General features: G+C 45.4%; 1 protein-coding gene across 1 annotated transcript in view; it reads right to left on the reverse strand.

Annotated features, from left to right (window-relative positions):
- The window catches only part of DNAH14 (dynein axonemal heavy chain 14), a gene marked incomplete at its 5' end in the record, with an annotated part of 313,251 nt that overhangs the window by 278,722 nt on the left and 17,411 nt on the right, over nt 1-17,118 (reverse strand). Inside the window, 4 exon segments of the mRNA XM_090036082.1 lie at nt 2,846-3,146; nt 5,000-5,174; nt 7,663-7,919; nt 11,025-11,156. Coding sequence (XP_089892208.1) covers nt 2,846-3,146; nt 5,000-5,174; nt 7,663-7,919; nt 11,025-11,156 — 865 coding nt within the window.

A 17,118-nucleotide genomic window follows, 5' to 3' on the forward strand; every position in this document is an offset into this window, starting at 1 on the left:
AATTCATGGTCTTAATGGTTTTGGTGGAAGAAGCACCTGGGAAGAAATTGGCTTAATTGATTAATTTAGCTGGGTCACTAGCAAGGGGACTGGACTCACTAATTTAGTTGTTGAACTGCAGGGGCACTGCCCATTTTCTTGGACATACCATAAAAGAACCCTGGAAGCTAGGGGACTGGGCCTGAATGGAGTGACTTTGATTTTTGATAAAGCCAATCTTAGACCAAAGGTGGACTGTGGTAGTTATTTTTTTTCCACTTTTTCCACACTGATATGGAAACTATACAAACATGACATCCAGAGTGGGCAATGACTTACTGACCCTAGTGAACACAGGATGAGGTGAGGGTGGGGTGTCAGGGAAGGAAGGAGCATGACTAAGAGGAGTTGGCCTGGGTGGGCACAGAAGATTGTCGTTCAGCCTTCGATCCACCTCCCTACAAATTTTATCAACATCAAGGCGTGGCAAACGAGAAGCAGGCAGTCCAGGTCAGGTGACTGTAAGATATTCTTACTTTCCTAACAGTTCACCCTAGCAGTGCTCCTAGTTGACAAAGACCAAGGCCATATAGCATCCCCATTCGACAATGGAGTATACATACATACTGAGCAGTACTGAGCTTTGGCGTCATTGTGGCTTGAAATGCTATTGATTCTGCTGGGGCCCAGCCCAATGAACTATATGGAAAATCATGAGCTTTTTGGCTTTGGACTAATATTATGCATAGTTTGTAGGGCTGTGCAAAGCTTTGGTCCCCGATTCAATTTGGCCCAATTTGGTGGCTGAATCTCTAACTGAATTGAATCAGAGGACCCTTTAATCTCTCTGAATCCATTCAGAGAGATTCAGAAAGATTCAGCAATTTGGATATAGAAACAGCTTTAAATGTTTTTTCTACATACCTCTAGGTAGGAGGGGCTCGTGAGTGCTGTGATGTTGGGGTGCATGGAGACTCCTACAGAAATGCAGGGGCTCCCCCAGCATGCTCAGCAGCAGACCCAGTGCTTCCGGTCCACTTCCAGGTCTGCCAGGGAGCATGCAGGAGCCCCCAGTGCGCTCCCCCAGGTGTCTCCTGGGTCTGGGGGGGGGGCACCTGGGGTTCCCCCACAGCCGATAGGTCCACTTCTGGGTCTGCTGCCCAGTGTGCTGGGGAGCCCCTTGCACTTCTGTGGGATACACCATGTGCCCCAGTACTGCAGCACTCACATGCTGCTGCTACCTAGGGGTATGTACAGAAAACATTTAAAGCTGTTTCTATGTCTTAACCACTGCTTCTCTGAATCAGCATCAAATCTTCAGATCTGGATTCAGCCAAATCGAAACAGGAACAGTGATACTGTGGCAGGACGCGACCTAGGGGTGCCGTGAACTCCCCTAGTGCCCTGCTACTGTGCCAAATCAGTCTTAAATGCACCTCTTTATCTCGCCCGCCACATCTTTGATGTTGATATAGTAAAGGGGAGGCTGCCTTTCTACCCTCTATGGCACGGTGCCTTGATGTATCTTGGCTCGGTCTAGTCACCCAGTGCACTCCCACCTCTGGGCTGCACGTGATTCCCATCGTCACCCATGCCCTCACGGGTTCCCGGACTCGTCTCCGTTGCCCGCCTGTGCCCTCGCGGGTGCCTCCTGGCTTCTCCTGTGGCTCTCGCAGCCCGCACCGGGGCCTGTCTCCCTGCGGCTCTCGCAGCCCGCGCCAGGGCCTTGCCTCGCGATTCCCCGCCTGCACTGGGGCCTCTCTCCTGCACCCACACTGGGCTCCTCCTGACGCTGCCCACACTGGGGCCGGGGTCGGGAAACCCCAAAACGCAGCACCCTTTCCAGCGCCAGGAACCCCCCCACTACTGGGGAGCTCCTATGAGGCCTCCTCCACCCCTACAGCCTCACCCGGTCCTCCGGTGTAACAACAAACAAAAACAGCAAACTCCTGGGTTACAAAATAAATTCCAAGCCAAACTGGCTAACCTTCATCCATATCCCTACTACGGTTTCCTCCCCCCAGTATCATCACCCCGCAACTGCTCAGGCCATCCGCCTTCCCTGCTCTGTTTACTCCGGCAGAGCTCCCGCTTCCTCAGCTGCCAGAAGGGAACCAACTCTGGCCTCAGCCTCGCTGTTTATATAGGCCAGCTCTGCCCCTTCCAGTCAGCTGACCAGACTATGCTGCTCTGGTGACTGACAGCTGAGCTCATATTACTGTTGTCAGTAGCAGGCACCTTAGTGCCCTGCTACAGATACGAATCAACAAATTGAATCACTGTCCCTGAATATGGGCCAAATCCAAATCCAAATTGAATAGGGCCCGCTTCGCACACATCTAATAGTTTTGTATATACTTATATATAGTACAAAGTGCTGCTTAAAAGTGTGTTTGTGAAGTACCTGTGCTAAAATTTGCAGTAGTTTTAAAAACATAAAAATGCAGCAATTCTAGATGAACTAAATTACAACATGTTTATTTCAAAGTCAGTGTTTAAAATTTGTCCCTCACTTCCATGTACACTAGGAGAGCAGGGTCTGATAGTAAGCAAGGGAAATGGGCTGCAAGGAAAAGAAGCTGGGGGACCAGAGGGCAAGGGGCTACCTGACCCCCACCCCCAATTTATTTCCCTGACTGTAGCAGTAGGAGGCGGAGAAATTCAAGGCAAGCCTCCAACAGTTAGATTCTATACTGGAAAACTATAACAAATTTTTAAATTTTCCATATATATAATTAAATTATTAGGGGGATGCCTTATATTCAGGGCCGTCTTATGTTTGAGTAAATATAGTCTTTCAGTAACAGTAATTTACCTGTGAGTTTCACATATGAAACTCTGTTTCTAAGGACTCTTTTTCTCTTACCTTGCCGGTTAGATTGAAGTGTATCTTGTTGCTTTGTATTTTCTGATAGTTCCTCATGTGTTCTTTTGCTGCTACCCCATATACAATTTCTCAAATACTCATCTGTACCTAGCTTTTGCTTCAGAGGCTCTAGTGAGGTAATTGAACAATTATTTTCCTTCTCAGTTGACTCTACATCCTCCTCCTGAATGCCATCTTTCTCATTAAATTTTTCAAAGGGAGTTCTTAGATGTATGTTCACTTCAAATATTGCTGCATATTCTTGCACTTCTTCCAGATGGATTTTTACGTCTTCCAATACCTGCATCAACACACCGCTATTACTAAATTGCAAAGACACACTAAAACTCTATTTTAATGTAGAAGCTTTCTTTCACACTACATCCCAAAACAAAAATAAACATTAAAGAAAAGTGGACAGTACATAATAAAATACAAATATCAGTTGTTGCAGACAGAGCTGATAATAGGGGTGCATGGGGTCTAGGGCATATCGACCTATGTGATGGTGGGGAGTGAGCAGCCAGAGTGGGGGTGTGGCGATGAGCAAAGCTGGTGGCACATGGCAGCCACACGGAGTGGTGGCTCCTTCAGCACTTGCCAATGATGCTGGATGTGGGGCCTGTAAGGCACTGTCCATGGGACCCCCACAAAGCACGGGGCCCTGGGTGGTTGCCCCATTTCACTCCCCACCACAAAAGGGACAGCTCTGGTTGTAGATACTTCATAATTTAAAAAATGAAGTATTCTGTCTCATGACCAAAAACATAGGTAGCATGCTACATATTGCAAATGTTATAAGGGTGCTAAATATTAAGGATTCAGAGTAAAAGTATTCAATGTAAAACATACAACTATTAGAAATACTTATTCTGGATGGGGGGGTAGGGAACACCAGAATTTCTGACCTTGGAGATGACATATTGAAATGATTAAACCATTACAGGGGGGGACTTGTAGTCCTCCAGGTAATGCAGAATTTATTCCCAATTCTGCCACAGACTCAAAAAGTCATAAAACAGTCTGCACCTCATTTTAATAACTGCAAAATGGGAACAATACATATCCAATTTCATGAAGTACTTTTGTATCCCCCAGTGGATATTTTATGAATCGAAAGCTTTTTTATTTTTGTCTATTTTAAAAGGTTTAATAGTAAACTTGAGGAAGCCTTCATATTTTCAAGTATTCTTATTGTTGTTATATTCTGATAACTTTAATGCATGTCTTTAAAAAGTCCTGAAGATATTCTTATACATTTTAAAGATCAGATCTTAAATATCGTTTATTATCATGTTATATGCTAGAATAACAGTAGATTAAAAATCCTGTCTATTTACATTATTCATCTTTTGCCAAATTCTAAGATCCTATTAAGCTTTTCACTTATGCAAAATGCCAGTAAAGTCAATAGTGGATTTAGCAAAAACTATGAACTTCATTTTATTTTTCAAGCATTGACTCATATTGGTATAGAGCAAGAGCTGGATGGACTACCTCCATGGGCTAGATCCAGCTCATTGTGTTTGTCATTGGAGCTGCTGCATCAGTATGTGCTGCTGTGGCTCCCAGAGATACTGCATTAGTGTGCCTCCAGAACCCAGGGGATTAACACTGGCACTCTCCCTCTGCTAAAAATTGGGCTCTTTAATCACTGTTGGAGATTAAAATTGGTGGTAGGCAAAAAGAGAGGGGGAGCAGAGCCCCCCTAGGTTCTCAAACTGTACCAATGCTGCCAAGGGGTTTAATGCTGCTCCCACTAGCAGGCATCCAGCCCTCAAGAAGCCCCACAGTCCAAATCTGATCTGTGGGGTCAAATGAGTTTGACACCTCCACAGGTATTTCAATACTTCCCAGACACTTGTGCTGTACAGAAAGCATCTGCCTACCACCTCACCCCACTAGCAACATTAATTCTGTTCAGTACTTACAGCCAGAAACAGCAAAATGCATTGTGCATCTGTGGCAAGCCATGAACTGAGAAGGGAGCAGGATGTCACAAGAGAAAAGCTAACCTGTTGCTCTTCCTCCCTTTTGTGCATTGTTGCACAGAGACCAGCCAAATTCTAGCACTGAGTAAGGACCTCAGATTTGGTCTCATGGTTCTACTGCATTAAATAAGCATTCCTGTCTTTCAGGGTAGGATTGTTTTACCTTGTCAATGTCAGCTACAGTAATGATTTCAGGTTGTGAAATCTGGTTCTTTCTTGAATGGCAAGACAGTTCTTGAGATGCTTTAATAGAGCCACAAACGAATTCTCCATATCCTGCTAAATAGTCTTCAGCTTTGAAAAGGCTAGCTGATTGTTCAAGAGTGTTCTTATATATTCTGGAGAATTAGGAAGATAAACCACCAAAAATTGTGTTTCTTACCAAACAAGGAAAAAAGAATTATCATCTACTTGGAACATTTATCACTAAACCAGTCTTACTTTGAAAGCTTGTAACATTTTTTTCTGTAGATATGTCTTGTGTATAGTTACTAGACATAAATTTTTACCATGCATTTCAGTTTGCCCTGGTTTCACATCATGGGTTTGTTATCTTTACATTCACTAGCTATGCATAAAAATAATAAACAGACTTTTATTTGTAATGTAATCTTGAAGGAACATGGACATTTAGAGTGCCATGGAGTGGTAAAGGAATATGAAGATCTTCAATCAGAAACTGCTTAGGTCAACAGCTACAGAATATTGTCACAGTTTGACAGTTCAGTTCCCCTACATTATGAAAATGGGTATCATAACCAGCAATTTGACAGATGTCCTCTCAGCCAAGGTGACAAGTATCACATGGAAATGGAAACAGATGCCATGTTTAGACTGCAAACTTACTGTGACTGAAACACGTTCTTCAAACAAAGAACCCCAAGCAGCAAGCTGCCTCCTGAATCAGAAGCAGTATAGGTGTGTCCATGGTGTGCTACATATGGGTGAACTGATACTGCTGAGTAGCAATGTCAACTGGTGTACCTCTGTGCTACCTCACAGCACAGTGCAGATGGACCTATCCTACTACCTGTGCAGAGAAGCTTGGCATGTTTGAGTGCGTCAGTGTCAGGCACAAGTTTGCAGTGTAGACATTATCTGAATTATTCTGTTATTCCTATGGGTGGTCTCTGTAGATTAGAGAAGAAGACACAGTAGTTACATGGTACACAGAACTCTGAGTTTCTGCCTCTGCTATTTAGCATTTTTATGGATAAACTGGACACTTTAGGTGCCATGTTGGTAATTCCCAAAGATCAGCAGAGCTACTGGGCTTTGAGTGGACAACTCCCAGACCTTATAGGGTTTTTTCTTTTTTTAAATAGAAATGGTCAACCGATTTATGGCAGTGGTGAGCAATTACTTTGACTAGAGAGCCATTTAATGAGTTTTGGTGAGCATGTGGGGAACTCCCCAAGGCTCCCCCACCCTCCCTCACACCCCACAAACCTATACCCTGTCCATCTAAGCTCTGCAGTCCCACTGTCCTGCTGGGTGTGGGCCCCAGGCCTTGGGCTCCACACTCCCACCAACCTCACACTCTGCACTCCCACCCATCTACAGTTTCCCCCACCTGCCTCCACTTCCCTACCTGCTGCCCAGAACAAGCACTGCAGCAACAACACAAGAAGGAGCTGCTGGAGGCTGGGGAAACTGAGCAGGTCCCGTGGTAGCTGCAGCAGTGGCAGCAGCAGCCCCACCCAGAAGCTGTGCATGCTGGCCAGGGCTGGGGCCAGGGCTGAGGCTGGGGCCCTCCCACACAAAAGGGTGGGAGTGAAGCACGCAGGCTGGGCAAGGTACAATTAATTGGTGGGTTCCTGTGGGCCAGACGAAATCACCTGGAAGGCCGGATCTGGCCCATGGGCCATATTTTGCCCACCCCTGGCTTAGAGGCACCCTCAAATGAATGCCAAGTAGCAGAACTGACATACCCTTAAGTTTCCATCACAAGCAATGCCAAGAGTCAAATTTACCAAATCCTTATCACATGATTTAAGGGTAAACATTTAGGCTGCTGACAGAAGTTCCATTTAAAGGTGCAATGGGATCTGATCCCTGACCCCAACAATCATATCTCATGCCATGCCACATGTGTATGGCAGAACATGTAAATTTTGGTGTTGTGGTCAGATGCCAATGGTGCCCTACTTGCCCATACAGGGGAATCCTGGGATCATAATCCTGGACTCCTCCTACACCAACAATTTGAAAGTGGGTGGCCAATGATCATCTGATTGTCAACTTGCTCCAGGACCACACTAGGCTTGAACAGGACCTAGTGTCGTCCCTGGAACCAAATGATGATCAGCTGATCATCTGCTGTCTCTGGGAACCTCACTGAAGCTGGCTGAAACCCATCTGGTCCTCAAGATAGGCAATCAGCTGAAGGTCAGCCAATAGAGACTGCACTGGGACTGATTAGATCCCCAGTATAGTCCCAAATCCAGCAGACAATCAGCTGATTCTTGATCAGCATGGATTGCACCAAGTCCAGTTGGAGACCCCAGTACAGTCCTAATTTAAGGTATGATGAAAACTAGCCATAAAAATATTACATATTTTTGGCATAATATTTTTGTGGCTGATTTCCCTTTTTCTGGTGCCATTAATTCCCTAAATATGTGACCAGATTACTATTTAAGAAAGATTAACAGACGAATCATGTCTTAAGTGTAACATTTGCCAGGGGCTTTAGACAACTGAAAGTAAACTTCCCAATAAAATCAGGACAAAATAAGAAGAATTCCAAATATTTTAGGAAAACAATATAATGAAGCAAAATTCTGTTTTAAACCAGTGTTTGCAATCTAGACGGCTAGAAATAACCTCATAAGGTTTTCATTCTTCTTTTCATCTAGTGCAGTCACATTGCTGGAACGTTTAAAAAACTCCAAAAGCAGATGGACAGCATTGTGCACCAATTTACGAAGAAGTTCCTGGAAAATCTTGTCAACTAGTTGAAGGAATCTTGAAAAGCATTTAGTCATCTGACACCATTCCCCTATTTCTGTACATTTTGGTTTCTCTTTACTGTCAGTGGGCACAAGCTGAAAAAGTTTTTGAACTCCCTTCATTTCTGCCACCTACAGAGATAGTGATAATAAATTTAGAAAATAAATTAGTGTGCTTTGAATCCCTTATACATCATATTCAGCACTTTGAAACAGCCACTTTTCATTGCAAACATTTTCTATATTTTTCAGAAATGTTTATGTTTAAAGTTCCAGTGAACACACCCCATGAAAATTCAGGACTGTGATGCTAATTTAGATTCCATACTTCTGAGAAAAATAATGCTTTTATTTTGAATGTGCTAATCATAAGGTAACTATAAAGATAAAATATTACAAAATGGTCAAAGGTATACTTTAGTAATAAAAACTAAAATAAAACCAAGGCTCTATCCAGACGCTGTTTGTGCCTATATTTAAGCTTTAATTTTAGAACTGAAAAGAAAAGAAAAAACCTATCAAACCAAATAAAGCTTCCCAAGGTATTTTCAGTCACGAGAGCAAGTTTTGGGAGAGGTATTTTTCTGGATCTCATGGATGAAAACCCAGGTCAGGAAGGAACAGAGCTTTTTTATGTCAGTTGGGAATTAATGGAGTAATTGTGGGAAGCAGGTCATGATTAGCCAACTCCTGGGGTCCTACTAAAAGGAAAAGCTTTATTTTCTGTTCACTATGATCTTAGTAATCATCTGGCTACAGTCAGAACATGGGATAGTTCTGGAAGCTTGAGGGTTTGAGGCTTCAAATGGCTCTCACAGTGTTATTTCTGTTTTTTAATCAATGGCCATCTAATATATAATGCATAAAATAGTCCAGGGAGCAAATAAGAAGGAATGCAACTGAAGCCCTGTGGGGATGGCATACAGATGTTAGCAGGGCAAAGGGAAGAAAATTCTGGGTCCTAACTCCTATTCTTAATACCAGTTATCATTTTCATCTAATGACTATTTAATGCAAAATACATAAACAGTCTTAGCACCAGGGACCAGAACCTAGGATTACCCTCTTACAAACTGAATTTTCTCCTCACTGGACCACACAGTCACACTCCCTCTTACCCTCTTTCTCATGCCATGACTTGCATTCCTTTCCAACCAGAAGCCCAGCTTCAAAAGGAGGGCTGAAGGATTTCTTTCACCCCTGGCCAGCACTGGTTGTTAGCCCCTATCCTGGGATGTAGGTGATGTGGGTTAAAACCCATTTAGGCTAGGGACAGACATTCAAAAAGAAATCCCAGAAATGCAGGTACATGCCTGCAGTGGCTCAGGCTAGAAGCCAGGGTGCACTAGAGCAGCCCTTCTTTCCCCTCCACACTGCTGAGCTGAGTGGGGGCATGGCCAGACCCTGGCAGGTTGCTCTAATGCTCTAATTAGGGAAGGCTCCCCCCCACACCATCCTGACTAGCTCAGGAGGGAATTGATAACAAACACAGTGTTTATAACCCCTAACTTAGTGTTTATCACCCCATTAAGAAAACAACAGAGCATGGGAGAATGGTGCCTCCTGAGTCGGGGGGGGCACTTGCCTCCCCCCCCAGTAGACAGTCTGCGAGCAGAGGAATGGGTCCCCCTGCAGCCAATCCCACAGACCTGGGGGCGTGGGGGAGATACCCATGGCCAATCCTGGTGATCTGCAACTGGCAGCGGGGGGTGGGGGACTGCTTCTCCTGGTGCACTCCCTGGCCAGCGCTCTCAGCGGGGGCACCAGCACTCTCATCTGCTTCCCCTGCCCAGGAACACTGCTCTCAGGGGGTGCACGTGTACTGCCTATGCATCACCACTGCAACAAAGGGACATTACCAGCTACCTGTTGATTCTGCCTTTGTCCCATCTGCCACTGCATGGACCATAGCCAGCATGTGGTCTGCTCGCTAATGCTGAGAAGTGTCTGTGTAAGGTAGAGGAGACTGGAGAATCCCTGCTTAGCAAGGAATAGGGAGGGGAGGGGACAGGGGGAGCAGGGGAAAGCCAAGCAGACACTTGCAGTCTCTGCCAAGCTCCAGCCAGGGAGCAGAGGGGAGGGGCCAGCTCTGCTGTGGAGCAGAAAGCCCCACCCAGCCCAGCCCAGCCCAGAGAGCATGCCAGGATGTTGAGGGAGTCTGGTTTAACTTAAACCAGCAAGGGATCTGGTTTGCATAAACTGGTTTGACCCAAATCAGTTAAGTCTGATACTACATTCAACCAGGTTTATCTCAAACCAGTTTCAGCCATTTTCAAACTGGTTTATGTGCACTGAACATCTGTTCTGTTACAGGTTTAAACCAGTTTCTGACCACTTAAACTGGTTTATGTGTAATGTCTGTCCCTAGCCTTAGGGAAAGATAGCCTAGTACTCCAAACCTTCTTCTTGGGCAAGTACCTGGGCTACTAGGCAACAGTGGACACCAGCATCAACTCCCCTTATGCTACTTGAAATTCAAGGCTGCTATCAGTTACACAAACACTAGTAGCCTTCTCCTCTGAGACATTTCCCAAAAAGGAACCTCCCCCCTTAGCTGGTCAGATAGGGCATCTATATATGTGATCTGGGGTGGAGGGGGAGTGGAGCGCTTTAATTACAGCGGTTCTGAAAGCCGGTCTAATTAAAGTCCTTGCAGTGTCACGTATTGAGCATCCCACGTTTCAAAGTGGCGGCAGGGGCGTTTTAACTAAAGCTCATTTGACGAGCTTTAGTTAAAACACTCCCACCACCATTTTGAAATATAGGGACACTGAATATATGTGATGCGGAGGCTGCTGGAGTGCACTAATTAGCACACTGCAGCAGACTCATAACTGATTCAATTAAGTCTGTTCCGACGTGCTAATTAGCAAGCATTGGAGCAGAGGTCCATCACACATGTAGGTGCCCACTGAGCTGAACGCTGACACGATGGAAGCAAGTCAGGCTACCTATAACTCTGTTCAGTAACAGTATAGTAGAGCTGTAAGTGCATTTTCCAGGGCAGGTTAGGTGACTAGGCTGCCCAGTGAAAGAATGGGAAACCTAGGCAAATTAAATGTGGAATAGAATCAGCTCTCCTGAAAGAGACACATACAAGTTTAAAAGAGAGAGGCAATTAAGTCTTAGTTACCTTTCAAGCAAAATAAGATCTAGGCCGATAGAGAAATGAATAGGAATAAAAGATACAGGATAAAACCATAAAATAAAAAAAGACAAATGAACTTAAATAATTACCCTTATGAAAGTATTTTTAATGGATTTAATTACTGTCTCCCTGAAAGTCTGTAGTTGATTAAGAGCTTGTTTGTTTTGTTCATACTGCTCCTCATAAAACGCATCCAAGGAATATGTGTGGGACCTGTCTACCTGAAGCAATAGATAAAAATTAAGAGATAAGAATACCACAGACAATCAAAGGAAACTGGTTACTCAGATATGAATTTATCTTTGACCCAGAACTCAGCACTCTATATATCAACATTACAAGAACCAGCCCCCTAAATGCAAAGTGAACACAAAGACAACCAGAACTGTCCCAGTGCAAACCCTGCATAGAAAAGTGGTTTGAAATGAAAGTGCAATATAGACAGCGCAAAATTACACACAGCACTGAAGATAGGGATAAGATGAGACTTGGTGGGATCGCATGCATGACTAGAACACTGTCATGGATGGCTACAAACTGTTCAGGAAAGACAGATGGGGAGAAGAGAAGGAGGAGTTATGCTGTAGGTAAAAGAGCTGTATGACTGCTCAGAGCTCCAGTATGAAACTGGAGATAGGCCACTTGAAAGTCAGGTTAAGTTTAGAGGGGAGAGCAACAAGGGTGATGATGTGACGGGTGTGAGCTACAGACCACCAGATGAGGAGGATTAGGTAGATGAGGCTTTCTTCAGACAACCTGTAGAAGTTTCCAGATCACAGGCCCCGGTTTTCATGGGGAACTTCAATCACCTTGACATCTTCAGGGAGGCCAATACGGCAGTGCACAGGAAAAACACAAGGGTTTTGGAGACCATTGGAGACAACTTTCTGGTGGAAGTGCTGGAGAGACCAACAAGAGGCCATGCTCTTCCTGACCTGCTGCTCACAAACAGGAAAGAATTGGTGGGGGATGTAGAAGTGGATGGCAACTTGGGCAACAGTGACCAAGAGATGACCAAGTTCAGGATCCTGACAAAAGGTAGGAAAGCAGCGTATGGACCCTGGACTTCAGAAAAGAATACTTTGACTCCCTTAGGGGGAAAGCAGTAGGACAAAGTAGTGTGCAAAGCTTCAGTCACTGATTTGATTCAGTGGAGATTCGGCCCAATTTGGCAGCTGAAACTCCAACTCCAAATCAAATCAGAATGACTCTTTAATCTCTCAGAATCAAATCGGAACCCTCCGAATTGATTTGGAGAGATTCAGAGAGATTCGATGATTTGGACATGGACACAGCTTTAAATGCTTTTTCTACATACCTCAAGATAGCAGGCGGTTCGTGAATGCTGAGATGCTGGGGCAGATAGACCGTCCCACAGGAGCATGGGGGGTCCCCAGCATGCTTGGCAGCAGACCTGGAAGTGGACTAGAATTACTTCTGGTCCACTTCTGGGTCCATCGGGGAACGTGCGGGGGACACCCCTCCCACCCCAGGGACTGGTGCCTTCTGGGTCTGGAAGGGCATCCAGGGTCCCCCCCACAGCCAATCGCTGAGCTGGCAGAGCATGGAAGGGGTCCCCAGCGTGCTTGGCTGTAGACCCAGAAGTGGAAAGGAAGTACCTCCAGTTCACTTCCGGGTCTGTCACTGAGCATGCAGAGGGCCACCGCACACTCCTGTGTGAGGGTCCATCCACCCCAGCATCACAGCATTCATAAGCTGCACCTGATATCTCGAGGTATGTAAAAAACAAAAAACAAAACATTTAAAATTGTGTCTATGGCTGAATCGCTGATTCTCCAAATCTTCAGATTCGGATTCGGCCAAATCAAATTGTTGAATCACTGTCCCTAATTCGGGCTGAATCTGAATCCAAATCAAATACGGCCTGTTTCACACATCCCTAGGAAGCAAGCCAGCAGAGCTGGTTGTGTTTTAAAGAAACGTTACTGAGGGTGCAGGAACAAACCATCCCAATGTGCAGGAAGAATAGCAAATATGGCAGGTGACCAGCTTGGCTTAGCAGAGATCTCTTCAGTAAGCTTAATCACAAAAGGAAGCTAAACAGAAGTAGGAGCTTGGACAGATGACTAGGGAGGAATATAAGAATATTGCTCGGGCATGCAAGGATGAAATTTCATAGATTTCTTAGACATTTGAGCTGGAAGGGACCTCGGAAGATCATCGAGTCCAGCCCCTTGCCCAAAGGGCAGGAGGTCAGCTGGGGTCATAGGATCCCAGCAAGATAAGCATCCAGTTTGCTCTTGAAGGTGTTCAATGTAAGTCCTTGAACCACCTCTGATGGCAGGCTGTTCCAGACCTTGGGGGCACGGACAGTAAAGAAATTCTTCCTTATGTCCAGCCTGAAACGGTCTAGCAGTAGTTTATGACCATTCGACTTCGTCATCCCTTGGGGCGCTCTGGTGAACAAACGTTCCCCCAGATCCTGGTGGTCACCCCTGATAAACATATAGGTGGCCATCAGATCACCCCTGAGCCTGCGCTTTTCCAGGCTAAAGAGCCCCATGGCTCTCAGCCTGTCATCATAAGGTCTGTTTTCCTGACCTCTGATCATGTGTGTGGCTCTTCTCTGGACTCTCTCAAGCTTCTCCACATCCTTTTTGAATTGTGAAGCCCAAAACTGGACGCAGTACTCCATTTGCGGCCTCACCAAGGCTGAGTACAAGGGGAGAATGATGTCCCGGGATTTGCTTGAGAAGCATCTATGGATGCAAGCCAGCGTTTTGGTCGCTTTAGTAGCCGCAGCATCGCATTGCAGGTTCATGTTCATTTTGTGGTCAATGATGACCCCCAAGTCTCTTTCAAGAAGGACAAAGTGCAACTGGAGTTACAGCTAGCAAAGGACATGAAGGGTAACAAAAAGGGTTTCTACAAGTGCGTTAACAAGAGGAAGGTTAGGGAAAGTGTGGGTCCCTTACTAAATAGGGGAGGCAACCTAGTAACAGATGGGGAAAAAGTTGAAGTATTTAATGCCCTTTTTACCTCAGTCTTCACAGGCAAGGTCAGCTCCTAGACTACTGCACCAGGCAGCACAGTTTGGGGAGAAGGTGAGAAGCCCTCAATGGTGAAAGAACAGATTAGGGACTATTTAGAAAAGCTGGATATATACAAACCCATAGGGCCAAGTGCAATGCATCCAAGGGTGCTGAGGGAGTTGACTGATATGACTACAGGGCCCCTGGCCATTATCTTTGAAAACTTGTGCTGATTGGGGGAGGTCCCAGACACCTGGAAAAGGCAAATATATTGCCCATCTTTAAGAAACTGAAGATGGAGGATCCAGGGAACTACAGACCAGTCAGCCCCACCTTGGATCCTGGAAAAATCATGGAGCAGGTCTGCAAGGAGTTCTTTTCTAAGCACTTGGAAAAGAGTTATACCTGACCAACCTGATTGCTTACTATGATGCGGTAACTGGTTCTGTAGATGTCGGAAAAGCAGTGGACATGATATACCTTGACTTTAGCAATACAAAAAACTAGAACTCTTGGTCCCAAAATGATACCTTGTATTAGACCAACTGGAAGATGGCAAGAAAATTGTCCTTTTCTAAAAGCTTATAGGATCAAAGTCCCTTCATCAGCCTCTGGGAAAAGTGTAGATGGTACAAGATGGTAAATGACCCCATACGTAGGAAACAAACTTCATTTTTGCACAGAGGGAGCTGAAGATGGAAGGCTGTCCCTCTGGGTCCATGACAGTGTCGTTGTGAACTGTGTTGAGTAGCTCTTTGATTTGTTGTTCAGGTAGAATTCCTTCCCTGGAGGTGCCAGATGAAGGCAGGGCAATGTAAATAGTAAGGATGCTGGGATCCGTGACTTCTGAGGACAGGCTGAGGGAACTGGGCATATTTAGTCTGCAGAAGAGAAAACTAAGGGGGAATTTGATAGTAGCCTTTAACTACCTGAAGGGTGGCCCCAAATAGGATGGAGCTCAACTGTGTTCAGTGGTGACAGATGATAGAACAAGGAGCAAGTTGCAGCAGGGGAGATTTAAGTTGGATATTAGGAAAAACTCTCTCACTAGGAGGGTGGTGAAGCACTGGAATGGATTACCTAGAGAGACAGCGGAATCTCCATCCTTAGAGGATTTAAGGCCTGGCTTGACAAAACCCCAACTGGAATGACCTAGTTGGGTATGGTCCTGCTTTGAGCAGGGAGATGGACTACATGACTTCCTGAAGTCCCTTCCAACCCTAATTTTCTAAGATTATATGACAAGGAGTTGAAATTGAGTGCAGAATGACATGCAGCACCAATAAATAGGGACCTGCTCAATTTGCAATTTTGTGGACATCATGAAATTGGGCAATATCTGTGAAATCTGTGGGGGGAAAAACTGACTAAAAATCAAATGCTAGTTCCCCAGTGGAAGGCAGCACTCCTCATGGCTGCTGTGGCCTGGTTGCTTACACCCCAAGGGGATGTGGAGGGGGGAGTGGGACTGCTGGCATAAAGGGGGCAGACAAGGGTGGCCACTCTGCCCCAGGCCACTGCTTGACTAAGAAGGCTGCTTGTCATGCAGCTCTACCCCTCTCCACCAATTAGCAATGAGGGGCAGGGCTGCATGACAGACAACCCTCTCAGGCAATCAGCAGCGAGGGGCAGAGCTGTATGAGGGATAATCCTCTCCACCAACAGTGGTGGGGGGCAGGGCCACTGGGAGGCCCCTCAGCCAGACATTTTGGGGAGGCTTGCTGCAATAAGCCCTCAAAAATGGAAGTCAGTCCCACAATCTTCCTGTGATATTGGCTGCCTTCCTTGAATTGGGTGGGTCCCTACCAATAAAACAACTTGGAAGAGTGCCTGTATGTGTAAGACAGTGTACACTTACAAGAGAAAGATACATATTCCAACAGTGGGCCAGAAAAACTAATTTAATAGTGACATTTACAGAGATTCATGGGTGCCAGAGAAAAAGAAAAGAAGATTTCAGTAGATATAAAGATATTGTGAAAATTATATTTCCACTGCATAATATTCAGCTGAATTAAAAGTGGACAAACATAGGGAAAACTATCTAGGATTCTACTGCAATGAGAAATTATTTTTTATACAGAATATCATGTTGCTTTGTGCCAAATCCCACAATTAGTAAACATACAGATTACTGTTTATACTGTAGTACGATTTAAGTCACATAGAGTACATGAATGTGGCAGCCCAGAAATTCCCTAACATCTATAGAGGTTGACTAATCCTGTAAGCATTAAAGCTACGCGCTCATCTTTTTTTCAGCTAATCTGCTACCACAGACATTACACATGCACTGCTGTACAGGAGGGACGTGGGGGTAAGTAGCTTGATTGACTAACAGCATCTGCTGACACACTGAATAACAAGGTAGCAAGTCTTAATGAGGTGTGAGTACGCACAAAGGCCTTGTACAAGAGTTCATTTCTAGCAGTGGACAATTTGTACAGTTAGAAATGAGTCCATGAGAGAGAGTAGTACAGGCATTCAGCCTGCAACCAGGCCCTCTCCCTTGCTTCTTCCCAACAACAGGATGCATGAGGTTTGGGGAGCAGATGGAGAAAAGCAAGGGGCTGCTCCTCCATGCTGCTCCCAGTGCCTCTGTGAGATACCTTTCTGCCTCTAGCTGGATGAGTAAGCAGCAGTGGGAAGCTAGCAGGGCAGGAACCACGCTTGGAGACAGCCTCTCTGAGCCCAATTTCTGGTCCCTGAGCTTTGCAATCCCTTCTCACGCTGTACAAGTAGGGTGGTGGGGATGGCAATGGGAACCCAGCAAGGACCAAGAACCAGGCTTGGTGACAGTTTTCCCAACCCCATTCCCAACCTATACAATCCTGTGCCTGCCATCAGGTGGGTGGCAGAAGCAGCAAGAGAAAGTCAGAGGGAGCCAGGACAGCGCCTCCCCCCCACCACTTCAAACTATACTCCAAATCTAGGACAGCCTCTTTTGGGGAGGAGGCAAGGAATAGTGTTTCCAGTCTGGAAGGTGAAGGAAGCAGGGCAGCAAAGCCCTCTGCATGCTTCTCCTATTCTGGGGACTCCTGGGAGTCACTTCTACCTGGTTCAAGGTAGATTATTTTTCTCCTGGAAGTGGGAGAAACTTCATGGATGCTTATATACCTGTGGTTTCTACCAGATGAACAGTGACTCTCTTAGTAGAAATGTAATGCCTGGATGTGAACTAAGAGAATCT

Source organism: Crocodylus siamensis, chromosome 1 (genome assembly GCF_052110815.1).
Source record: "Crocodylus siamensis isolate JL-2025a chromosome 1, ASM5211081v1, whole genome shotgun sequence".
Classification (NCBI taxonomy): domain Eukaryota; kingdom Metazoa; phylum Chordata; order Crocodylia; family Crocodylidae; genus Crocodylus; species Crocodylus siamensis.